We start from the raw sequence: 26,501 nt of genomic DNA, 5'->3' as shown, positions 1-26,501 counted from the left end.
TTGCAGATATCTTGAAATATCGTTTATGCTCATCACTACTTCAAAATTACGGTAGTTATTAGACCTGCCGCTAGATCGCATGTGATTGCAGTCTTCCTGTCTATAGATGCTCATTATTCTGAGAAGGGGACCTGTCGCAGAGCTCTCAGGTGCCCTGCAACTGAGAGCAGAAACGGCTCGGGAGAGACCCCTAGTGACAGGAAGGGGGAAGCTCAGCTGCCAGTCACCAGGACTGCGCAGGTGCTGGTTGCTAGTGCAACCAGGGAAACCTAGAGACAGGAAGGGGCGGAGCTTTGCCCTTCTTAAGCCCAGGCAGGAGGTCAGGAGGGCAGTTTCCCTCCAGCGGTCGAGGGAAGAGGAACTTGGCCAGCACAAAGGGGAGAACTCTGATGGTGGGAACATCCTCTGGCTCCTGCTGGGGGTTACTGCACTCTCTGTCTCTGGTAGGAATGGATTCTTATTTTTGACCAGGATGGTCTAGCTTTTATGTTGTAGCCCAGGGGCTTTGTGTTCTTGTGTTTATTGTTTTGACTGGAGGATTGGGTGAAGCTATTAGGGGTTGGAGGAGGCCTCATAGGGACTCCACAGTAGCATGGGGGTTCCTGGTGCCAGAGAGGGCGCAGCATTGTTTGGGGTGCATTGACCCCAGCCCCGAGGCCAAGGGGGGGGGAAGCAAGGAGCCCCGAGGCCAAGGGGGGGGGCAGCAAGGAGCCCCGGAGCAGAGAGTAGGACAGACCTGAACAACACCAGATACATCTGTGAGGCTTGAACTGCGGTGTAAGGAGAGGAAAGGAGCTGCAGATAGTGTCTCAGGCACTGAAACAGAAAATAGGCAGCCTCCCACTTAATTAAGATCTTCCAATCAAGCAAATAACAAGGCATGGCAGGAGAGAAGGCGGGTGGTTGGCCCTTGATCAGTGTTGCGGGACCACTAATAGACGGCCCCGAAGAGGCACAACTGGCATAGGTCCAAAGGCTTCACCAGACTGCCAAAGGGGTCCATGGCACCAAAAAGGTTAAGGACCCCTGGAATAGAAGATAACTGGCTGGGTAGTAGCACTTCCAAGAAGGATCTAGTGCAGTAGCTCTCAAACTTATTCGACTCAAGGCACCCCAAGGTACTAGCTCTTAGTTTTCGTTTATTTTTTGACTATAGAGCAGAATGTTTTTAACACTATGAATTCCTGTTTAAAATCTCTGGGTTTATCATATTTACACACCTAACAGTGTTAACACTGCATGGTACCTCCCATCGCCTTTAAAAGGATCTCAAAGCACCCCCAGGATTCTGTGACAACCTGGTTATTGTGGTTATGGCTCAACATTAGATGGCAAAGTGAGGCTTTTATGAAAACACAAATGCAGCTTTGGGCTGCTTTAATAGGAGAACTGTAGGTGAGACGAGGGAGATAATAGTAAGACCTTGCTCAAGTGTTAGCTAGTCCTCAGCTAGAGTAGTGTGTCCAGTTCTGGGCTCTGCATATTAAGAAAGACAGATGTAGAGAATCTGGAGAATATCCAGAAGCAAGCAACAAAGATGCTAAAGAGCTGAAATGCAAGCTGTCTGAAGAAAGTGAGAGAGAGCTAGGTATGCTTAATCTGGAGAAAAGAAGATTAAGGGGGACATAATTGCAGTTCCCAAATAATTGAAGAGGATCAAATGTTCTCTCACTGCAAAAGGCAGGATAGAGAGCAATAGCTCTAAGCTGCAGAAAAACATGATTAGGTTAAATCCTGGGGGGGAGAATCTTCCTTCTAGTAAAAGGAGAAGGACAATAGAATAAGATTGCCAGGGGAGTTGTGGAATCTCCTTGATCAGAGATTTTCAAGAAGAGGCTGGTTAGGTATTGACAACAATGGCTTACATCTAGCACATCCTGTATTTGTGTAGGAGGTTGGATTAGATTAGAGGTTCTCAACATCCTGCCCACAGGCCAGATTGGGCCCATAGAGCTGTCATGTGGCCCGTGGGACTCCCCATGGATCCAGAAATTTGGCAGCAGGGGAGCAGTGACAGCATTAATTGCCCCTCCTCTGCTGCCAAATCTGTGGGAAGCTGTTTTTCAGACCTGTGGGAAATAATGTGGCCTGTGTACTAGATAGCACTGGTGGATATACAAATCTAGGTGCATGGGACTGGGTCAGTACAGGGCTGAATCAAGCCCATGGCCCAACCCTGCACTACTCATCCAGTCCACAGGGCCAAAAAGGTTGGGCACCACTGGACTAGGTAATCCTAGAGGTCCCTTCCAGCCTGATGACTCTGTGATTATCCAGTAGAGACCAAGAGTAAAATCCAGGCCTAGTCCAGTCAATGAGAACTTCGCTATTTTCTGAAAAAAAGCATCAGGATATCAATCTTGCTTTTTAGCCAAATTTCCCAAATGACTGAACCGTGCAGTAGAGTGATGGCACAATTTTTTTTCCATTTCTAAAGCCAGTTGCTTTATCAGTTTGGTGTCTCCAGAAAAGTTGTTCCCAATGAAGTTGGGCTCTCTTAGCAAAGGAAGGGTTTTTTTAATACAGACAGAGCTTTAAACCAGTGTTACTTGTCTTCAATACTTGCCATGCACAAGAGGCCAGGATTCCTGTGAATCTTAAGACTGCCCGGTGTGCCAGGTCCAACTTTCTCTTGTATAGTTACTGACAACTACAAATTCACTGATAAATTCTTACACGGACCAACGCCACACAGTAATCATTGTATTTTGTTTTAAATATATACTTACTAATCACAGTAGGTAGAACAGAGTTATAGGGATGATCCTGTCTTAAGCAGAGATTTGAACTATATGACCCAGTGATGATCCCTTTTGACTCCTATTTTGTTATGTTCCTATTCATATGTATGTTCTGATTAGACACATCTGTATTACTTTATTTCCTGCACCCACCAGAAACAGCTCAGATCTTTTGAGAATACAGTTATTTTTGAAAATCTAGTTGAGGCAGGTTGTCAGACATGTACAGTGTGCCATTCTGGCTGCCATATCTCCCCCTATCCCAGCTGTTACTGTCCTATCTGCTGCTTCTAAACACTATTTCAGAGCAGTCATCGCAAAAAAAAAACAAGTAGCTAATAATACAACCCATCTGACGCTGATAATATTAATGTTCACATCCCCAGAGATAAACATAGTGGAGCTACGACCAAGACCTGCAAGCTACCAGGGTCTATGGAAGATGTGGCTTCCTAGCATTTCAAAGGAAGAATGAGGTATCTTGCAAGTTTGGGTACTCTACCTAATTTATGCAGTGATGGGCAACTGATATTTCATAATACACACAACTGTATACACACACAACCCCAAACCAAAACAATATAATTACAGAAATGCAAATGAATGCAACTTTAATTATATACAGCAAGAGCAAATTTTATATTTTAAGAACTATGATCATTTTACTATAAGTAATATTTTGAGGCAATTGGATAACTTTTACTAATATTGCACTCCTTGACTTGCATAAAAGTATTTGCATAAACCTGATCTTCAGCAGCCAATACATACATATATGCAGGCACAAATGCTGTAGGTGGAAGTTACTTTGTAGAGTGGGATATTAGATCAGATTATTGACAAAGTGGCTCTGGAAAGAACAAGCTTAATTCCATGCAACTGTAGATGGCTACGGTCCTACAATGATATGAAGGAGCTGAAAGAATGCTTTAAAAATGTAACGTGCTAGGAGGAGAACTATAAGAATTGCATATACAAGAAGAACTTTTTACAGTTTGATACTTCATCCTTTTTTATATTATAATCAAGAACTAATCCTCCGATTCAAAAGAAATGGTGGGTTTTACAGAAATAACTGTGGTATTAAAGGAAAAAAGGAATTCAGTTTCCTTTCTCCTGGATATCCAAACAGTAGGCCCAAACAGCCATCATTTTAAGGACTGTGCATTTAGATAGTATATTTATATTTCTCCATCTACACAAGTCTTATATATATAGCGTCAATGTGGTTCTTAATGTTAAGTGACTTTCTTACATACCTGTTTACACTGCACATGGGGATTTATATATATCAAAATCTAATATGCCTATTTTATATATCACATTTTTTCAGTACTATATCCTAGTGCTTAATAGAAACAAATCTACAAATAAGGCAATGTAAAAACTGTATGTTAGTTCCAAGATACATTTTAAGGGTTATAATCTCTGTTGGCAAAGAGCTTAAAAATCAATGGAGTTGTGTCAGCATAAAATTTGGCCCCAATATACTAACATTTCTATCATCTGAAAAGTGACATTTCAATGAGACAGGACAAAGTGGGGCAAACTGTGAGCCTTTGATGCTGACAAAGTGTTTGGAATCCTGATTAGAATTTATGTTGGGATCCTAGGAGATGAAAGGATTTTAAGTCAGACAGTAACTGGAAAAAATGGTATTGAAAGGAGAACAAAAAGAGAATCACAGCAAGCAGCTGACGTCATGCTTCAAAATGGGCTTTATCATCTTATTGACATTCCCTACAATGCAGGGTAGCTGTTTCCATGCAGCTCTTCTCAAGCACTCAGGATTCTGTGGTATGGGTAGAGATCTGCAGTTTTAAAGGTAGAGCAAATTAAACTGGTCTAACTATAAAGGTATTGTATTTCAATACATTAAATATATCGTAGTTATGCTCTGGAATGTCACTGCATTCACTGCTCTTGATTTTATACTCCTTTGGATTTGTACAAAAAAACTCCCTGCCCTATGCAGCTTACAATTCATTCAAATATCCAATACTCAGTAAATCCCCATGTACAGGAATAACCCACAAATGCAAGTGATGACTTCAAAGTTTCTTTCTAATTCTTCCTCCAGAGGAAGAGAGTAAACCACTAGAAGCTACCTTGTAAGGGATATTGTATTTTTACTTCTTAATATAAATCAATAGCAAATACTTACTGGGTTATTTGTGAAAGGCCACACACAGTAAACACGGAGAGGTAGATTGCTAGGCAGATGAGGACAGGAAGGGAATTCCAAGCATAAGAAGCAGCAAAATACAGAATTATGGTGAAGCTGACTAGGATATGGGGATGAAACATCAGAGTTGGGGGTGAGTGATTTTTAGGAAGTAAAGAGATGTTGGGGGTAGGAGTGGATTAATGGTTACTCAGCATTTTTACTTCAATATGTTCATTCTGTTCTTGAGCAGTTGACAGCTAGGTCATAAAACTTCAGCTTGAATAGACATTGTCATAAAAGTCTGTGGGCTAGCTGATTATCTTTTTCCCAAAAAATGTTGTAGACAGACTGGAGAAATTAACCATATTTGTAAATGCCAAAAACTGTTTCTTTGAATTTCCATAACCTCAAGTGCCAACTCTAAACACCCACACTCTTCCCTTTGTCTATGTCCCTCCTTGCCTGACATTCCTTGTCATGCAGTCATTTTTGTAGTCTTTCCTGGGAAAGCTGGTTTGTCTCGCCTCTCCTGGCTCTCCCTATTCCACCTAACAATGTTGTCACTCCTGTTTTCCACCTCCATGTTGCAATTATCCCCATAATACAAGTATCATCTAGTCCCCTTTCAAAAACTCTGATCTTCATTTCCTATCTGCAGTACAAGAACTCTCTTTTCATGTTGTTCAAAAAGCATCAGTAGCATCACCCCAACCACATCCAACAATGAGAGTGACCAGTCAAGAGTTAGGCCAGCAGGATCTCAGCTCATGTCTTAGTTGTTAGCTCATGCTCTTGCCTGCAAGATTTCCTGTTGAGAGAAGGTAAAGCCTTCATAGCATCCACCTTCAACTCAAAGTGGAATATGGTCCTTTCCACAGAATGAATTTGACAGTTCTGTTGTATGAAACATGAACCATGCCTGGGGGAGTGCCACTTTGACTGGAAAAGGGTCCAAGCAAGGACCACAGGAAGTGGTGTTACATGCAGCAATTTCACTCATTACTGGTGTATGCTGAGATGCTGGAGCTGGATAAAAGGAAGAGTTGATTGCTTTCTGGTTCAGGAACACTGCTTACTTACATTCATCCAAGTGAAGCAAACAGCTTATTATTAGAAAATTTACAAGCCATTTGCTTGTAAATTGGACCCAAAGGGTCCGTATACTGTATGCTGTATAATTGGACCCATGGGGTCTGTAAATTTTGTGCAGTATTACTGGAAAATATTTTCTATTATTCCTTTCCTTTTTCCCTTCTTAAAATGTTCGTCCTAACCTTAAAAAAAACACAGCAATAAATATCACAAAACTGCTCAACAACACCACTGAGGATGAGACAATCCAAGAAAAGATTTCTAGTTAAAGCAGTGTCTTTTCCTTTAGCTCCCACCTCTCTTAATGCCTGATGGCAATGGCTGTCTGAATACTATGCAATGTGCTCTTTCTCTCTGTCAAACATCCTCTCAGCTGCAAAGCGATCTCTTTATAAGCATGTCCTTCATCTGAACTCTATCCTGAGTGCAAAACATAAAGAAGAACAATAAAACAGACCTCACCAGTACCATTTCCCAGTACCACTGTTTCCTCAAGCTAGTGCATTTATTTTTATTTGAAAGGGAAGCTGATGTTCTAATTGGGTATTTTACATTTTCACATGGATTACAAATCTTTCCTTGCTGTTTGGCTACCTGAATATTAATGCCCTTTGAGAAGAAAAAGATTAATAGATCATGACAGAATGAAGTCTCCTGGATATTCAAGGCTAATATTTCTCCTGAGATCAAATATTTTGCAACAGTAATAAGTATTTTTGTGACACGCCCACAGAAATCCTGGCTCATTGGTAGCTGATAATAGAAAGGTGTTGATATGTCGCATAAGTTTCCTCCTTAGAGGTTAATAATCTTAAAATCTGAAAGTTATTACCAACCAAACTATATATGCAAATATTCCAACTGATTGGCTATAGGAAAAATGACTGATTTTTTTCAAACAAGTGATAAATACTTGTAATTGCTTTTTGGGGGCTGTTATTTTTTTTAGATTGTGGCTTTAAGATATTTTTTAAAAATTAATTCAGAGTTTTAATTAGATCTGGGGTAGGGGAAGAGAAATATTTATGAACTGAATATTCCTTTTCTATTGTCTCTCCCCTTTGATGGAAGCTTTTCCATTCTCTTAATCATTCTTGTCATACATCTCTGAGTTTCTTATTTCTTAAAAGTAAAAACAAAGAAACAGCCACAGATTAACCTTCCAACATAAACATCCTGCTTTCATCTGCATCATTCTGTGATTGAATGGTCACATTATCTTTAATTATATTATCATAGTGTCCAATGGCCTATAACAGGATTGGTGCCCAACTAACTTTTGAGCTGAACCCTAAACGATGATTGTAGAAGTCTGCAATGCATTGCTTACATTAAAATATATTAGCTAGCATATGCTAATTAACAGGCTCTAAAAACACACCCTTTCATCTGGTTTAAGAAAATTCCTTTCTGTTTCTACTTTTTCAACTTCCTCTATAGCAATCGTTTTGCACAAAAAGGAAAAAATGAATTCTGCCTAGCATGAAATATGTCTGGAATAAAATAACCATGTTCTGAGATATATAAAACAGGGTTACTTGTGGATATTAGTTTGGCAGAGGAGCTGGAAGGGATCTTATCAAGAAAACAAAACTTTACTAGCATGTGCTTAATTTCTGATTATTTTCTCCCTGTAAATTATGCAGCATTGGGCTGTAATATCACTGACCTGATTTTTTTTATACTTCTTAAATCTGCCTTAAAACATTGTATTCCTGCCATCCTACCACATGGCATAAACTACATGAGCCAAATTCTATTTTTACCCATTTGGGGGCTTTGTACACACCACAAAATTGGCCTTTAAAGCAGCTTAAATGCCCTTTTGCACTGCTTTAATGGCATTGCTGTTTACACTGTCAACAGCATATTGCACATTAAATGACTCTGGGATGTAGCAAAATAAAACATGTCCAAGGTTTTAGTTTGCTACCTTACAGCCATTGAGAGAAGCATTGGACCCTGTGCAGCTCAGGGGTTGTGCAGGCAGGCTCCACTAAAGGAAAAAAAAAAAAAACAAGTGTGAACCTGATCTTTTTCTTTTTTTCCCCTCCCCTGAGCCTGCCTGCCTAAGCTGCAGGTGGGGGGGAAGGGGGACTGGTGCTTCCCTCTGCAGTGATGGCCAGATGCCTGCAAGCAGGTGCCACCACTGCCACGGAGGGAAGGACAGGTACCCCCCCTGCAGTTGAGGGACTGCTCAGCCTGCTGGCACCTCACCCTCCTCACCAGAGAGGCAGGTAAAGATGGGGCCCAACACTTGTGTACACACCACAGGGGGTTACTTCAGTTTAATCTGAAGCAGTGTTTTTAAAAACCCACTGCTTCAATTTAAGGAGAATTAAACCAAAATAAACCCTCATGCCATGTACAAGCAGCATTGGTGTCTGTGTGATTCTATTCCACCCTATTCAAGTCCTGAAAATCCATTAAATGCATCTATTTGTACCACACTGTCATCTTAGCTTTAAAACTGAGTTATAAAAAAGCAATAAGGAGAAGAATCCCACTCACCTTTTGGAAAAGGATTACACTCATGTGCCTACATCAATTTACACATCTGCTAAGTAGAACAGAATTTGGCCCTACATGCTCAAGACAGCTGATGTGTAGTGTAGTTCTGCACTTACAATTGGGTAAGCACTTTGAGCACGTGCATAGACAAATTATCTGCCTAAATAATTAGCACTTTCAATAATTATCAATCCTGGCAGACTGGGACCCTATTTGCACAGGGTGAATTCCCTCCTACTTGTGCAGATTTAGATCTCAGAATGTGTGTAGCAATTTACATAAAGCACTAACTTATAATTGCTATTGAACATCAAGATTTACCGGCCTTTCAAAGCAAATATCAAAACGTAGTTACTTAAAAGAGAGGCCATTTTAAACGTTTGATTTGTTGAAACTAGAATTAAAGCACTAAGTACTTCCATGTATAAATAAATCTCTCATCTTATATAGAAAAATTAAAGTTCAAAGGCAATAAATAACTATATCTCCTCTTCCTCCTGACTAAGTCATTATCAAAACACCCTATTTTTTGACTCATCATTGAACAAGTAGACCCAGAAGCTGCCCCAAGTTCTTTAATTAAGTAATGATTGAGAGGAAAAAGTCAACCGAAAGAATAATTTACTAATAGGCATAGTGCCTGGTAATTCCAACATGCCTTATTTATGGCATAACTAGTAGTTAGATATTAGTTGCTCAGTTGTACCAAATAAGCATACTTATCTAGAGCAAACACCAGAAGACAGGAAACATGGTAACCAGACCAGCACCAAAGGACTATGAAAAAGCCGCTGGGCTGTAAATGATGAGACTAGCTGATGTGTACTTTGAAATGTTGTAATCGAAGTCAAGAAGCCTAAAAGTGTCAGGCTGTCAAAAAAGGAACATTTCAAGATATCTGCTTTAATGGTTTATAGGTCAGGTCAGAGAGCAAAGATGCTTACTTGTAAAGGTAATACTCAGCTTGTTCCACCTCTTCTCTTGAAAAAATGTTGTCAATAAACTGTTTTAAAAATAAAGGAGAAATTGGGTGAATAGCACTCAGAATGCATTTTAGAACAGAAACATCACACAAAGAAATCAGTTTAGTTTGGGCTTAAATATACTTAAGTGTCTATCATCAACAGATTTACAATTTTTTGCTCAATAACTAACTTTTCACACAGCTAAAAATGTTTAAAATAGGAAAAAAAAAAATCAGAGATGCTCCATAACCTGAAAATTCACAGATGGTCTCCATGCTGTGTCAGACATGCAAGAAAGGCAGTAAACAGTCCTGTTGTTAAGGGCCTGCACTAGAAAATGGGGGACCTGGACTCAATTCCTAGCTCCAGACTCTGTCTTTGGGTCAGTCTTCACTGTACCTCAGTTCCACAGCTTTAAAAATCATTTTTGTTATACCTTTGTCTGACTGGTTTATACCGTGAGCTCTTCAGAGAAGGGCCTGTTTCTTACAATGGGTATGTGCAGTGCCAAAAATAATAATGTTTCAATCTTAAATAGGGCCGCTAAGTACTATTTAAACAGTAGTAGTTGATTATAGATGTCAGAGGCCTTGATTCTGATTCTATTGACCCCAGGGAAGCTATTCTCAAATTATGCTGGCACAATATCTTGTCTCTTTTAGGTGATCTTAAAATAAATTCTTACCAGAGCTCCACCTGTTTAACTACAGCATTAGGAGAACAGGGGACTAGTGTAAGCAAAGAACTTGCATCTAGACTTATTGTTCAGTCCCAGATGAGTTCATCCCGGTTTTCTGTAGTTAACTAACATGTTGGTAAGAAAAGGCTGTAGGCCTCCAGAGCCTTATCTGTACTATGCAGTTAGCATAGTACGTTTAAATAGCATTAGATGTCACCGAGGCTAGCATGCTTTCTTTCCCTAGAAGTAAGCTAAAAGCCCTAGATTCAGCATATTGCTCTTTTCTCTCCAATTCTCTACTCTTGCTTGTGCACTGGATATACATAGATTGCACCTTCTAACAAGACAATCTGTCTACAGTGTTTTATTGATACTTTGGAAAGTTAGACTTAGCTGTGTGCTTCAGATATCCAAAAAAGGGGCTGTTTCACAAAGTGGAAATGCCACCCCATAAGACAGGCCAGCCACTTGTAGGGAAAATAAGGTGGAATAATAAGAGAAAATAAGCAACTGGGCAAGACTGGACAGAAGGAGTTGTATGAGTCTTGTGTTAGATTCAGTGGTCTTAGCGCAATATATACATTTCCAGCTTTTGGGAAAATGTGTGTGGCTTAAGGGAAAATTTGCATTAACAAACACTGTTTTCTTCTCTCTGGCCTCCCAAATTGATTTCAGAACTTATCTCCTTCTCTTGGGCTTGATGTTGGGTTAGAAAGTGCAGCTGGGCAAAAATAATGGAAGCTCTTGTTACAACTAGTACCAACAAGTGTGAAGATTAATGGGGCAACCCAAAATGTCTTACTGCAAATAAAATGAAAGGGAAAAAAAAGTCTACAGTGCCTGATCCAAAGATCACTGAAATTGGTGGGAATCTCCAGTAAATTCAACAGGCTTTGGATCAAGACCACACTGTGCTGCTAAAGTATTTGCAGTTTTCTTCTCATGGTGCCAGCTATGATAACTACAGAAATGGAGGCCGTAGAAATTTATCCAATGTGGCAGAAATGTTAGGGAGTACCACCATGCAAACATACGTCAGAGTCCACTCACTCCAGGCATATGTCAAAAAATGGTCATGTAGAAATTTTCTGGCATGTGCCCAGGGCTGCTCTAATGGTACCTACATGACATGTGTTGGCCTGTAGCACATGCAGAGAAGAAGCAGGCAATGTTTACACAGAGGCATGCCCCAGCACCATCTGAAGCAATGCAGACATACCTGGTGTTCAGCAATGGATTGAAACCCCTATTAGTTAGGCCAGTGACCACTCTGATTAGTGAGGATACTGTGGCTGAGCTTCTGATATACACTGTCAGCAATTTTCCTTTCAACCTTAATTCTACAGTTTGAAACTGCTTTAAGAACAAATTTCATATTAGCATAATTTCAATGCGGAGTTCAGTAAAAAAAAAAAAAAAAAACAACTCTAGCAAATCAGTGCAACAAAGAACTTGAAAACATCTCTCATATCTCCTGATTACTAATAATTGCAACAAGAATAGTAGTTTAAGTCTAGCCAGCACACATCCTAGCCCAGTCTGCTACAGTAGGGGAGAAAATTGCAGTGGCAGAAAATGGCCACAACCTCCCCGCTGCTAGAAGAGCCTGGAAGTGGAGGAAGGAGCATATCTAGCCAGGCAACATGCTAATGTAGCATATTCATTTAGCTGCCTATGCAGATGGTGTTCCCATAGAGCACATGGAAGATTTTATTTCTGCACCTGTGTCACAGGAGCACCAAGGTGTCCTGTGCCATGTAAGTAAAAGGAACCGAGCAGCCAATCAACAGGGCAGTGCAGCTGTGGGTTGCTATGGCAACCAGCCGGTCAGGTGGCCAGAAGGGGGCAGGGCCAGGCCTTTATAAACAGCCCAACTAGCAGTTCCCTGCTGGCAGCCGCAGGAGTGCTGTGGCTGGGCTGGGTGGCCAGAGTTGGTGATTGCAGCCTTACCTTGCTGACCAGCTGCAATGATGCTAGGGAGGAGAGATCCCTGAAAGGAGGTATGGGGGAAGCCCTGCTGGGGGGCTGGGAGCTTGCATTACGAGCGGGAAGGCTCTTTGTTGGTTTTCTGTTACAGCCGTTCGGGCTTGGCTTGTGTTATAGTTACTCCGGAGGACCGGGTGAGGCTGTAGGGGAGTGAGGAGGCCTCACGGGAGCTCCCCAGCAGCTTGGGGGTTCCTGGTGCCCAGCAGGGGCACTGTGCCAGTAGGGCATAACTGTTTGCGCTGGAGAGGCGTGGTGTGCGGGGTTTCGGACCCCAGCCCGTAAGGGCAGTGTTTTGCCCAGTGGGGCAAAAGACCCAGAGAAGGGTCAAGGGGCCAGGCACGGCTGCGGCCACCTGAGCCCCAAGCGCGAGGAGCGCGGTATAGGCCCCAGAGGGGCGGAGGACGTGGGTGAAAAGTGTGGTGTAGGCCCAGAAGGGGGGCAACGGCCGTGGAGAGCGTGGCAGAGACCCCGAGAGGTGCTAGAGGCCCTGAGTGGGGCAACGGGCTGAGGAGTAGCACAAGAGCGTGCCAGGCCTGGGGGTGCCGGTAAGGTGGCGGCGACGTGCCAGGCCTGGGGGTGCTGGTAACAGGGCGGCGGCGACGTGCCAGGCCCGGGGGCGCCAGGCAGGTGACGAGCCCAGGGTGCCAGAGGGAGACCACCCAAGGGGCAGGGGACCGTACAACGTCCCATGGAACAACTGCGAGGCTTGGGGCGTGCTAAAGGGGAGGTTTGGAGGCACGCATAGCCCTTAAGGCAGGGGTGCCCAGCGGTACCCCATATGGAGTAGGGGTAGGAACACACACACCATCTACTCGGGGATAAACGCAGCCTCCCATACAAACCTATTTATTATCAAAGTCATGGCGGGTGAGAATCCGAGGGTGCTGAGTCCACCGTGAGTGACGGTAGGGGGCGCTAGGGAGTTCACAGCCGCCCCTAGGCCCCACTCGCTCACAACCTGTCACAGACCAAAACCAGAAGCAAGCAAGCAGCAGCACTGCATGGCTCCCATTGGGATGGATCATCTCACCTCTGTGGCAAGGGGCCAGGCTATCAAAGTGGAATGTAACTTCTACCGTTCTGTGGCAGGTTCTCTGAATCAGGCCCCAGTACTCTTTTTATTAACAGTCTGTATTGTGGAAGCACTTACATGCCCCCCCCAAAATGGATCAAGGCTTCACTGTGCTACATGCAAACTATACTTGCACAGAGGAGAGACTATTCCCTGCTCTGAAAATCTTACAAATTAAAGTATAAGGCAGATGATTACAACAAGAAGAGAAAAAGAATAATATGGCAAACTTCACCCAGCCAGGACTTACATTTAGCAGTGTAATAGATGTTTACAATTAAAGAACTTCCTGAGCAGATGATGCCATCTCTTCCTTATGAGTTCATAAGCATTCAAATGGCACTTCCATCATTATTAGGACTGTGATTTTATTTACTCACCCTTGATAGTGTCAAGGAGCTGACGGGCAGCTTTCTGTTATAGGTTCTGTCCATTATGGCGGCTAATTCAGCTGTGGACACAGAGCATAGACATTATATTCTGGTAACGAAAAGATGCAGAAAAAAAAACTACAGAGGAAAAACTAGTCTCTCTAAAATGCTGGGCAGAACCCTTGAAAATTCACTGGTGGTTTCAAGCTTGGTGTTCATTAGACCATGCACTTTTCCTTATTTTATTAGAAACTACAAGTCACAAATACACCACCACTCAGAGGCCCAAAAGGGATAAACAGTCAGTCAGCTGGATGAAAACTGGGCAATATGTCAGTAGTTTGTTAACAGCATGGAGGCCTGCTCCAAGCATAGTATTTTAACCATTTATTATACCGTGGTTTGGGGCTGAAACCATAAATCTAATAAATCTGAGTTGATGTGTTAGCTTTGTATTTTTCCTGAAAAATACCAATGATGTGGGGAAAAATAGCTCTATTACATCATCTGTCAGATCACTACTTTGTCTCTTTCCTAAGAGCATATGCCAATGGCTTCGCATCCATGGCACTAAAAGAGATTTAATTAAAGCTTTTATATTTTCCTTCATGCTATGATTTTCTCCAGACTTAAAAAATGACCTCTGCAATTCAAAGCCTACTGAGAAACCAATGACAGTCCTTATGTTGACATCAGTGGCTTTGAACCCTTGCACTGCAACCAATATATGTGGTGACCTGTTATTTTTAAAACGTGTTTTCTACCACATGGTCTGAGCTTCCTTCCTACCTCCCACCAAAATATGCAGCATCCATAATTCCTCCCGCAACACAGGCATTTTCTGACCCTCCAACTCCAGATGAGCTAGGGTGGAGGGGTAAGTGGAAATCAACATTACATCTTTAGTTCTTATGTCCCTGTAAGGGACACCTACTGACTGCCCGATCAATCTTTTAACAGCATCCCGCACTACAATCAGGGTCGAATTCTCAGGATCATGCAGAGTTTGAAAAACAAGAATTGGTATCATAGTGTTACAAGGATCCTATAGCTGCTATCTAAAATTATACCATTTATGTGAAGATCTTCATATCAAGCAACTGCAGGAGGCTTGCTTTGGAGTTAAACTTAAGGCTGTTAGCTTCAATAACACAGTTGTCTAGTGCATACCCAGACTCTTACATACGACCTTCCACCCTTAGGGCTCTTGAGGAACTCCAGTACATCTACACAAATGGATCTCAATACATTTATGAATAAGACTATGTCATGGGAGACTGCTACAGCTCATCATTTTCAGAGGTGCTAAACACATGTAGTTCTCAAAGACTGTTCAGCACCTCTGAAAAATCAAGCCACTTAGTTGCTTAAATACAGACTTAGATGTCTAATCAATTAGATATCCTTGTAGAAAAATCTATGTCTTTTTCTTAATACCAAATCCAAATGGCCGCACACATTTTAAGGCAGAGATTCCTGCTTGCGATGTTAAATTTTAGTTATAGTGACCACAGTAATTACCGAAGTTTTATTTTTCTCATTTTTTCCTTCGAGTGGAGGATACTTTTTGACTCTTACCTTCTTTCTACATTTTCAGTAAAGAAAGAAAGAGAAAAAAGGAGATGGTAGAAATGACTGAACGATTTAATCCCGCTGAAGAGAAGAAAGATCCATTGAACTACTCCGAGACAACTTTTAACAGTTGGAGAGGCATTTTGATTCTTCACAGCAGTGATAACATTCAGGTAGATGGAAGGAACTAATCTTTAGGGAACACATGTGGCAGCAATGTCAAGCTGACAACAATTAGCAAATAGGTTAATTACCAAAATGTACTCACCTGAACAAAACAAACTAACAATCATTTATAGCTCTTCCTCTCCACAATGAGATTATGGAAGAAGATAGGAAAGTATTCAATAAGAAACTTTGCAGTATTTCAGAAAAACTACAACATGGCTGTGAGGCAAATGAAGAAACAGTTGGGAACACAGGTACAGTGGAGCTGTTTTTCAAAATGTATTGAGTGATTGTGGATTTAATGAATCTCTCCAAGCTACAAGATAAAACCTAAGACAAATAAGTGCAAGTGCCCCATCCTGCAAGAAACCCACAGACCAACATACATATCTGCACAGAACCAGCAATCACCCGAAAGACACCGAAAAAGCTGTGATATGCAGCCAAGCCCTCAGATACCACCGAATCTGCGCTAAAGAGAACACTTGGGATTGCCACCTCACTGATCTTAAAAAGGCTTTCACCCAACAAGGACACTCCTCCAGAGAGAGAGATCACACATTTGAGAGAGCCACCCGGATACCACGTGAAGAACTGCTGCAGTACAGAAGAAACCCCCCACAAATCGCACACCGCTGGTTATCACCCCTCCCTCGAACCTGTACGGAAAATCCTCAAGCAATTGCAATCCATACTAGAAAGAGACCCTATTCTTAAAAAGGTCTTCCCAGAACCACCCATCGTAGCCTTCAAACAAGCACCAAACCTCACTAACCTCATCACCAGAAGCAAACTTCCTCAGACCCAGAACACACCAAATGGATCCAGACCATGCCATGACAAGAAATGCAAAACCTGCCAACACATCTCCACCACCCCCCGCAATTACTACACCCCACAACAGAGCCATCAGCATTCCTGGATCCTACAACTGCACCTCCAGAAATGTAATATATCTCACCAAATGCCCAGATGGAAAATACATAGGAGAGACTAAACAATTGTGCACCAGAATGAACACACACTGGAAATCTATCAAAGACAGGAATACCCAGTTCCCTGTGGGGGCACATTTCTCACAAGAAAAAACACTCTCTCCAATCTCTCAGTCCTCATCCTCAAAGGAAACTTGCAAAACACTTCCCAGAGACAAGCCTATGAACTCCACTTCATCAACCTCCTGGATACTAAAAATCATGGACTAAATATAGACATTGGATTTATGACACGTTATAACCTGCGTGACAGCTGACTCCCCAGGTATCTCTCCACTATTCATCCCCCTTCTCTCCCCACCCCAGCCAGTCTCTCACCCACTGACTCCTCAATCTACATTTTCACTGACTGCCTGTCTTGTATGCATACCAGCCCAGCCTCTGGCTTCTTTACTTTTCATTCCATCCAGGAAGAGCTCACACCAACTGCTGAAACTTCCTTAGCCTGACAAAGACTTTTTGAACCCGAAAGCTTGCTTTAATAATTGCTTTCCAACTATTTAAGTTGGATTTATGACACGTTATAAAGATCACCCAAAGATCCTTGTCTGCCTATGTCCTTAGACCAACACGACTACAACTTGCACTCCCATCCTGCAAGAGCTTTCATGGAAGCATTTGATGAGTTTCGCACAGGAAGGGCTTGAAAAATTGGTCTGTTGTTCTATCTCTGAAGCTGGAAATTTCTGTAGAAACCTTACTATGGAAAGGATCATACATCAACACTATCCCACCGCATAAAGGCAAAATAAAATCAAAGCTAAGGCTTACAGAACAAGAGACAAATCAGGTTAACTGAAAGTCTGCCTATATTGCCAACCAAACTACAGCTTCTAGTTTATTTACTAAAGATGAACAAATTATTTGCAATCATTTATTCCAGTTAGACTTCTTGTTCAGTCTGAAGTGTGTCTGACACCAGTTGTTACTCTTTCAAAATTTGTTATTTTTTTTTGTCTGCGTTTTGTTATCTTTTTTTTCAAAATTTGTTAACATTTTTAAAAATTGATTTCAGTAATTTGTTATGGAATTAATTTTGTCTGTGAGCTGCTATTTAAAATCAAAACTGTTGCCATGCTGCAAATTAAGGATGTCTGTACATGTGCTCCGGGGGGCAGGGCAGGTAAATGTGCTTTACTTAGAACAGCTCTGTGCCCACAGCGTCACATGTATTCAGCATCCTGTGCTTCAAAATCATGGTGGGGTCACTTTAACTAAAACTCATTTGAAGAGCTTTAGTTAAAGTGCCCCTGCCACCATTTTGAAACATGGGGATGCTGAATGCACATGATGATGTGGAGGCTGCTGGAGTGCACTAACTAGCATGCTCTGGCAGACTCGATTAATCAAGCTAATTAGCATACATTGGAACAGAGCTCCATCACTTGTATGGCTGCCCTAAGGGTTCTTCTGGAAGTATTTTGCATATAGGAGTGCACACTTTTTTCCTTTCCTTAGTGTTCTTGAAAGTAAAAGTTCACTACAAGCATTTCTGGAAACAGAAAGCTGATGTTTGAATGCTGAAAGCAAATTTTATATTCAAGTTTGTCACGGATGGCCCCGCAAGCGGCCGTGAGTTCGCGAGCGCCCCCTTGCCATGCCAATTAGGGTGGTCTGACACCCTCTACTCGCCCGCCACGTCTTTGCCGTTGAGGTTCAGAATGGGAGGCTGCCTACTTACACCTAACGGCACCTTGATGGTATCCCCTCCATTCCAAAGTGGGGGTACTCTCACCCCAGCCTTATGGGCAAATGCGTGCCTCCAAACCTCCCCTTTAGCACGCCCCAAGCCTCGCAGCTGTCCCAGGGGACGTTGTCTGGTCCCCTGCCCCTCTGGTGCTCTCCCTCTGGCACCCTGGGCTCGTCACCCACCTGGCGCCCCTGGGCCGGGCTCTCACCCACCGGCCTATTACTGATGCCCTTGGGTCTCCCTAGCTCCTCTCACCCCTCCCGGGGTCTCCGCCGCACCCTCTGCGCTTGCGGCCCCACTCGGGGTCTCTGCCGCGTCCTCCGCACTTGCGGATTTCCCGCGTTTGGGGCTCAGGTGGCCGTAGCCGTGCCTGGCCCCCTTGACCCTTTCCCGGGTCGTTTCTGTTCTGCGCCCTCTCCGGGCCTCGCCCTCTCTGGGCCTGTACCGCGCTCTCCGCGCTGCGCCCTCTCTTGGGGCCGCGCCCTCTCTGGGGCCTGTGTACCGCGCCCTCTCAGCGCCGCGCCCTCTCTGGGGCCTGTGTACCGCGCCCTCTCAGCGCCGCGCCCTCTCTGGGGCCTGTGTACCGCGCCCTCTCAGCGCCGCGCCCTCTCTGGGGCCTGTGTACCGCGCCCTCTCAGCGCCGCGCCCTCTCTGGGCTTGGGGCTCAGGTGGCCTTAGCCGTGCCTGGCCCCCTTGACCCTTTCCGGGGTCTTTTGCCCCACTGGGCAAAGTGCTGTCCTTACGGGCCGGGGTCCAACCCCGGGCTCCGTGCCACTCCGGCACAAGCAGTTGTGCCCCCCCTGGCACTGTGCCCCTACTGGGCACCCGGAGCCCCCAAGCTGCTGGGGAGCCCCGCTGAGGCCTCCTCGCTCCCCTACAGCCTCACCCGGTCCTCCGGTTAACCATAACTCAAGCCAAGCCCGAACGGCTGTAACAAAACCAACAAAGAGCCTACCCGCTCGTAAAGCCAACTCTCAGCCCCTCTCGGGCTCCCAGCCCTACCTCTTATCAGGGTGTTCTCGTCCCTAGCATCATCGCAGCCGGTCGGTAATGTAAGGCTGCAACCCCCGACTCTGGCCGCTCAGCTCAGCCACAGAGCTCCAGCTCCTGTGGCATCCAGAAGGGTACTGCTAGCCAGGCTTTGGCCTAGCTATTTATAAGGGCCTGGCCCTGCCCCCTCCTGGCCACATGACCTGCCTGGTTGCCCTAGCAACCCCCATCTGTGTTGCTCCAGGGTGCTTCAGCAGCCCTATTCCTCCTGCTAGTAGCAGGCACCCTGGTGCCCTGTTACAAAGTTATTATAGAAAATGCTTTTATACAATTTGCCAGGATAAATATCATATACACTCAACTGTCTCATACATACTGTTAAAGGTAATTTTTTTACTTAGCTGCCACTCTCTTAAAATGGTTGGTTACATTTCTTCAGACTACCAGAGACAAGATGACAATAAACTTGTATAGAATATTGCATGTATTAAAACAAACCAACTTCCAAGCAAAGTGGTGCTGGCTCCTTCCTTGGGGGTCTTTAAGACAAGGCTAGACAAACACCTTGCTGGGGTTGTTTGACCCCAGTACTCTTTCCTGCCATTGCAGGGGGTCAGACTTGATGATCTGCTCAGGTCCCTTCTGACCCTAGAAACTATGAAAGAACAAAAAACTCTAAGGTTAGAGTGGAGGTCACTTAAATTCCAGGCCTCACCTGCTCGAGTAGTGAGAGGAATAATGGGCTCTTCTTGTATGTGGTTTTTAGTTTGTTAATGTGTGCTTTTTTCTAAACCTCTTCATGAAAATTAAAATTCCTGCTCCCTAGGACAGAATGACTATGGAAACCAGGAATGAAAGGTAAAGTTACTAATACTAGTTATTATTTGATAACTGTTAGGTTTATTTTAAGGCTGCATCAAAGGATCAGGCTATGATTTTAGAACAGTATCAAGTCTCATTGTTCTCAAATTGCCGATATCCAATAGAGATGCACTGCATCTCAACTGCCCACTACACCCTTAGGAACTGTTAGGAAAGGGCTGTAACTTTTTACTAACAACTGCTTTGAATAGGAGGTACTAATGTCCAAAAAGGCACCACTGCCATCTGGTGTTCAAATAAGACAGCTTATGGTTATTGGTGTCTGATAACAATACAATTTTTTTCAACCAAAAATAAAAAAAAAAAGTGCTTTGTTTTCACTGGCCTTTCATGCTTTCTATGTAGTCTTCAACAAAGCAGATATCACTAAAGGCGTGGATGGGCAAACATGTCCATTGGTGTAACTTATACCGATGTAAATTACATTGATATCCTGAATAGGCAAATATGCAGCTACCCTGGGGTACTGCACATGGTGAGTGGCTATTACTGTATTTACTTGAACCTGAGATGACCTTAAATTTTAAGATCCCCACCCCACCCAAAATAATTAGATACATGGAAAAATTTATAAATCCATCGCTCCCACTACTTCAAGAAGGCAGGCAGTGGGAAGACAGGTGGTATGGGGAGGTCAAGTAGCTTTTCCCCTACCACCTCTGCCCCCTCTCTGCTTCCCGATTCCACACCCCAGCCTCTGCTCTTCACTGGCCTACTTTGTTCATGTTCCAGCCTGTGGCACTGAGCATAGCCCCAGCCCAGTCCTGTAGTAGCTGTGGGGGCTGTGAGCTGCTGCTGTGGGGCTGAGTTGGGGCTGGGGCTATGCTCAGTGCATGGAAACTGCTGGTGAATAGCAAGGGTAAGGTGGGGGAGGGAGTGGGCCAGGCAAGGTGAGAGTAGATGGGGAGAAGAGGGTGCAGAGATGGCACCTGCCCCCCACTGCCCAGTACACAATTATAAGACAAAGGTTTTCCCTCCCCTGTCCCCACCCAGTGTTAAATAGGAAAAAAAAGACCTGCCTTAGAATCATGTAAACATGGTATTGTGTTTTGCAGCAGGGTAACAAGAAAGCAACTGTTTGCCTTTAGCAAATGGCTCTCTCACTATGGATATGGACAGATAAAGCCTAGTTCAGTATATCTTAGGTTGGTTGAAAGCAGGACAGAGAAGCACCTTAAACCAATTGAGTTCCATCCTCAGTTCTTTCAGGGGATTCTTGGTGGCAGAGCTGTGCTGCTACCCAACATGTCCATGGGTGGTGGATAGTGGAATGACCTTCACAGAAGGTTAGCTGTGAAATAAACAGGGGTAACTCTGACAAATAAGCAGTCATGGACCAAGCAGTGGCAGCACCACCAGGATGTGGTGGGGACAGCAAATGGCAATGCTCTCCCTCCTGAAAAGCCACATATATCCTCTGATGGTGTTATGCAATGGCAAATACAGATTGCCACTATAGTAAGCCTGTTCAGCCCCTCAGCCATGGGTCTACACAAGTCCTCAACAGCAGAGCAGGCAAAGTAAGAAGTTAGAATCTCAACAGCTTGTGAAGGCAGACAAAGGCTGCAGCGTAATGAGATAGCCAATTGTCTTGGCCCCTTGCCATTGGATTAAGGTCCTGTTCTGTCAAGAACTGTGTAGAAACCGACATGCAGAAGCTTTTCCATAATAAATCACACACAGGCCTCTTCCATGAAAATGGCTTTAGCTTGCAGTAGAACCTGTTGATCCTGGTTTGGCCTTGTCAGCCACCTCTGAACCCACGGATAAAGCAATTATGGAAGACAATCATCCTTGACTGCAAGGGATTGCTGATGATTCCTCACTAACTGAGCCAAAGTTACTTTCATTTAGTGGGCTGCAGGCACAGCTGGTGAACTCGGACTAGTGGGGCAGGTGGAGCATTGGGGTGGGAGGGGGGGAAGGGGACTGCAGCTGGCTGAGCACTCAGGCTGGGAGCGGGGAGGCTGCAAACCCACCTGGATGCACGCATACATTTTTCCAGCAGATACCAATAGCTGATTTTTAAGGAGGCACATCAGCTGATACCAATCCAATTTCTGATCTGCAGCTCTTCAGCTGCGTCCAGCTGGTAAGTCTGGTGTGGTGAAAAGGGGTGGGGGGAATGGGGCTGGGGCAGGCACTGACCAGCCAGAGTGGGGAAGAGTGTGGGACAGAGCCACAAGCAGCTCATCCGGGGGGCTTCCCCCTGGATCTGCATGGGGCGGGCTGCAACTGTGGGCTGGGGCGGCTAAAGGACTGAGGCGCAGCTCATCGGGGGGCATGGGAATGGGGAGGACAGCTCCCAGTGCTGCTAATGGCTTGTCCAGTGCTCGTCTAGTGACTCTCACCACTCCTCCCACTGCTCGTGAACAGGTGTGCCCAGCTGGGAAGAGCCCAGCTGCAGCCCACCCCACACCATGCAGATCCAGGGGCACACCCCCTCCCCCCCCAGACAAGCAGAGGGAGCAGCACCTAGAACTAGCAGATAAGCACTGGACAAGCTACTTGCAGCAGTGGGAATGGCTCCTGCACTCCCCCAGTGAGCTGCACCACTGTCCTGTGCTTGCCCCAGTCTCAGCTGGGCAGCCCCCGCTCCAACCCCACACCCTCCCTCACTGTGGGGGGCCTTGATCTGCCCCCCCCCCATGCCCCTTCCCTTTCCACCAAACCAGACTTACCAGCTGCATGCAGCTCTCCATGCTGCCAGCTCTGCTCCTCACTGCCTACTTGCTGTGCTGCAGCTGCACGCACACACAGACATTTATTGGACAAATTATCGGCCACATCAGGCTGATTTCCAATACAGAAAATGTTCTTTATATTGGTGCCAATCCGATATTGGAATGATGCATCAGTGCACCTCTACAACAAATAGACAGGTGCGTTAATCTAAGGTCCTAGACAGGGAACAGGTTGCAGTCTTCCTCAAAGAGTGTCAGCTGTCATGAAAATAACTATGGGCATGAGGAAAGCCAACCTACTACTGTGTAGGCTACACACATGTAATTAGAGATCTATTACCTGCCAGAAAAGGATTTTTGCTTTTAGGATCCTGATCTTGAAGCAACATGCACATATAGACACCTTGTATTTATGAAAGAAAGTATTAGTTGACAGCATATTACTGAACACTGTAACTGAACTTCTTGTAATCATTTTAATGAAAAACTCCACAGAAATGGCATATTTTATACTTTTTTTTTAGATCAGTTTGAAAGGTGAAACACTTCAAACTTGTGAGACCAGATTCAGATACCCTTACTCAGTCTTAGTAGTAGCATACTTCACAAATACTCATATTCCAAGCAACTACTGAATGTAGATAAGAGTACTGTAATCTGATTGGTAATGATTTTAGGCTCAGTTAATCAAGGTGAGTATGCAAAATAGCTCTTTCCTTACCCAAACTGTGCTTATCTTTTTGTCTTTCTTCCCATTTTGAACTGTCCACATAAGCAGCAGAAAGAAGACATCTTTTGCCTAATAAAAATAAAATTAATCTCAAAAACCAGATCACTGATAAAGGTGTCAAAATAACAAAATAAACACTTTATTAACCATAATATTATGCCGTCCATTTACAAAATCAAATGCCATAAATTCTCTAGCAGCTACAGCAAGAAGTCCTGAGGGCCCAATCCAGAGACATGGTCCAGCTCTGGCCCACCAACTCAAATGAGTTTGACAACCCTGTTCTAGAAGATAGGGACAAGTGCTGAAGTCTGAAAGGAAGGAAACAGCACTGTGTATAGGGAACATGTGAAGCTTGCAGATGTTGCTGCTATTGAAAGAAGTTCAGATATGAATGTATAGTGCTGGGAGAGCGATAGATGAAGTATTTGCTCCAAGTATATTATTATTATTATTATTGTCCAGTATACATTGTCCCTGGTTTTTAAAGTCCTCATCTTAAAGACCCATAAACTAAAAACTTCATTGAATTTGTATTGTTCTTTTCTATCTTAATCCTAAATTTATTTATGGTTGAAAGCAAAGGAATGATCTTCTTTCACTTTGCCCCCTACATCTAAAGATATTTAAAACTACGCCCAACTCTTTGCAAATTTGAATAGCTTCTGTTAAAAATTCACTGTTTTAGATTTAACAGTCCCAGTAGTGCAGCCTTGTATCAGCTCAGGTGAATGTTAAGAGCAGATACTCAAATACTATGGTGGTAAATACAGTATACATTAATATTTGGATTCAAAGCCTATGCTAGTCCATTTATTTCCAGTTAATAAGGTAGAAAAATGCAAAAGTAAAATAAGATGCAATAAAAAAGCTTTTGCCTATCTTGCAGAGGCAATCTCAATGTACCTTACAAGAGAGAGGGTAATTACAGTATCTTAGTGTTACAAGCAAGGACAGGTGAGTCAGACAGGCTGCCAAATGTCTGTATCACAAAGGTACTTTTAAATGGTGGGTATCTTCACCACAACCTACTGGTGGGCAAGCCGATAGCTACTAACTGTTCAGGAGTAACTGACTAACAAACCTGAGCAGCAGCCCCGTGATTCTGCTTATTGTAACTTTCTACCCATACAGTTTATGTTACATCTATTAAATTGTGTATTGCAGATTCATTTTTCTATATTGCCCCTCCTCCCTTGTCATCCCAGGCAAAATGGCCCTTCATGAACAAACCACTTGGCCAACACATGCCCAAGTGGCACGAGCACCCTTTGTGTAGCATGCAGCAGAGATCGGACAGGGAGCACCGGGAAGGAAGCAGAGGGCAGAGCAACAGATCAGCCAGGGAGAAGGGGGAAAGGAGCAGATAGCAGAGCAGCAGATCGGGCAGCGAGAAGGCAGCGGATAGCAGAGCAGCAGACCGGGCAGGGGAGGAATCAGAGCAGCAGATCGGACCGCACAGGACGGGGGCAGGAAGCGGAGCAGGGGACCGGGATCTAGGGAAGGCCGCGGCCTAATTCTGCAGCCCGCTGCCACAGCCCCGAGCCCCAGGACTGGACTGTTCCATTCCCGACACCCGCCCGGCCCCGGCCCCGGCCCCGGCCCCGACCTGTAGCCACGCGCGAGGCTCTTACGCCAGCTCGCATCCAGAGCAAAGCCAGCCGCAGCACGGGGGCCGCCATGTCAGGCCGTACCAAGGCCCCGAGCCGGAGGGGGTGGGGACAGGTAGTCGGAAACGGCCAGCGCCTACATGCCTTCCCCGCCCCTCCGGGCCGCAGGGACGGCAACGTCGGCAGGGAAGGCGGGTGTAGGTTGTTTAAGAGCGGACTCTTCGCTTTCCCTCTTCACTTTGCCCCCCGCCCCGCAGTTGGTAGCACCCCGCCCCCGCCCTTTCCGCTCGGAAGCCGGCGCGAGTCAGGAGTTGACGCGTGCGCGGGCGGCGGCTGAGGCAGCGTGTAGTGGTGTGCGGCGCTGTGGGGTTCGCGGGCACACGCTGCCTCGGGCCGTGTCTCGGTTTTCTTTCGTAGCTGGACCCATTTATAAACATGGACAACCAGCTCCACCCACCGCCTTTCGCTTCTGACCCCGAGGCCCCATGTGTGTGGCACGGGGGCCACCAAGCAGCCCCTCGCAGGCTGGAGCTTCGCCAGCCCGCCAGGGAAAAGCCGCAGGTTTCCCATGTTCTTCTCTAAAAGAGGGTCCACTTTTGAAGTCTGTTCGTGACCTTTTATATATGCTTGTGGCCCACTTTTGGGCTGCAACCCATGGGTTGAGAAACGCTGGTTTAGAGTAATTTCCGTCCCTGGAAATCTTCAAGAGCAGATCTTCAAGGTTAGGCAGATGCTGGCTCAGGTGAATGAGGTGGGGATAATCCTGCCTTGACCAGGGGGCTGGACTGGATGCCCTCATGAGGGCCTTTCCAGCTTGACTTTCCAAAGGTCCTAAACAGCTGCAGAAATCAGTATCTAACCTGCACTTAAAAACTTACAGTGATGTTGATTTTTTCCTCCCCCCCACAAGCTTTCCTGTTCCAGTACCTAGTACATAGCTAGGAAATGTGTGCTAATACCTAATGTAAATCTTCCTGGTAATTTAGGCCCGTTACTACTTTTCCTGTCTCCTGTCAATGAGGAATATGCTCTGTTGTCATCCTTATAACAACCCTTACTGTATTTAAAGACTTATCAAATCCACTTAGTTATCTCTTCTCTAGGCTAATCCCATTGGTACCATGCTTCATCATGCATCTCTTGAATTCGTTTGTGTTTGTATAGTCTCTCATACAAATACAACCTGAATTTGATTCAGACTCTTTGGTGCTGTGGCAATATAAAAATAATACAATATTAATACAGGTTTCTCTTGCTTTATGTGGGTTCGGTATGTGCAAATTTGCTCTTATGCAATGACTCTTTATACCAAAAATTCATTATATATGAGGTAAGCTCGCTCTTTATGGGATCAGTGTGGTGGAAGCCTGCAGTCAGCTGCTTTGTGTGATGCATTATGGGAGTGATGCACACCAAATACATCCTGTGTGGATCTGTGTTCCTCGCTCATAGTCTGCAACATGTTTCTGTAGTTGCCATCCCCATTATGGTAACATTCACCACCACCCTGTGCTTGTGTGTACTGTCTGCTGTTGGTGAGTACCAAAATTGTCTTGTAAAAGTGATACAAATGGGTCTTGGGGTCAGTACAGTCAA

General features: G+C 44.5%; 1 protein-coding gene across 2 annotated transcripts in view; it reads right to left on the bottom strand.

The window, feature by feature from the left end:
• MRPS27 (mitochondrial ribosomal protein S27) overlaps positions 1-25,151 on the bottom strand; it is a 72,244-nt gene extending 47,093 nt beyond the window's left edge. Inside the window, exons 1-4 of one of the 2 annotated variants that reach the window (XM_090038131.1) lie at positions 24,905-25,151; positions 23,287-23,364; positions 13,594-13,664; positions 9,456-9,514 (exon numbers count right to left, since the gene is read on the bottom strand). In XM_090038131.1, coding sequence (XP_089894257.1) covers positions 9,456-9,514; positions 13,594-13,664; positions 23,287-23,364; positions 24,905-24,977 — 281 coding nt within the window. In that variant the 5' untranslated portion in view covers positions 24,978-25,151. The remainder of the gene's footprint in view (positions 1-9,455; positions 9,515-13,593; positions 13,665-23,286; positions 23,365-24,904) is intronic. The other variant, XM_090038132.1, reaches the window with a different exon arrangement.
• Positions 25,152-26,501: the final 1,350 nt, after the last annotated feature.

The sequence above is a fragment of the Crocodylus siamensis genome, chromosome 3 (assembly GCF_052110815.1).
Source record: "Crocodylus siamensis isolate JL-2025a chromosome 3, ASM5211081v1, whole genome shotgun sequence".
Lineage (NCBI taxonomy): Eukaryota > Metazoa > Chordata > Crocodylia > Crocodylidae > Crocodylus > Crocodylus siamensis.
Note: the sequence above shows the minus strand (reverse complement) of the source record. Positions and strands in the feature narration are given on the sequence as shown.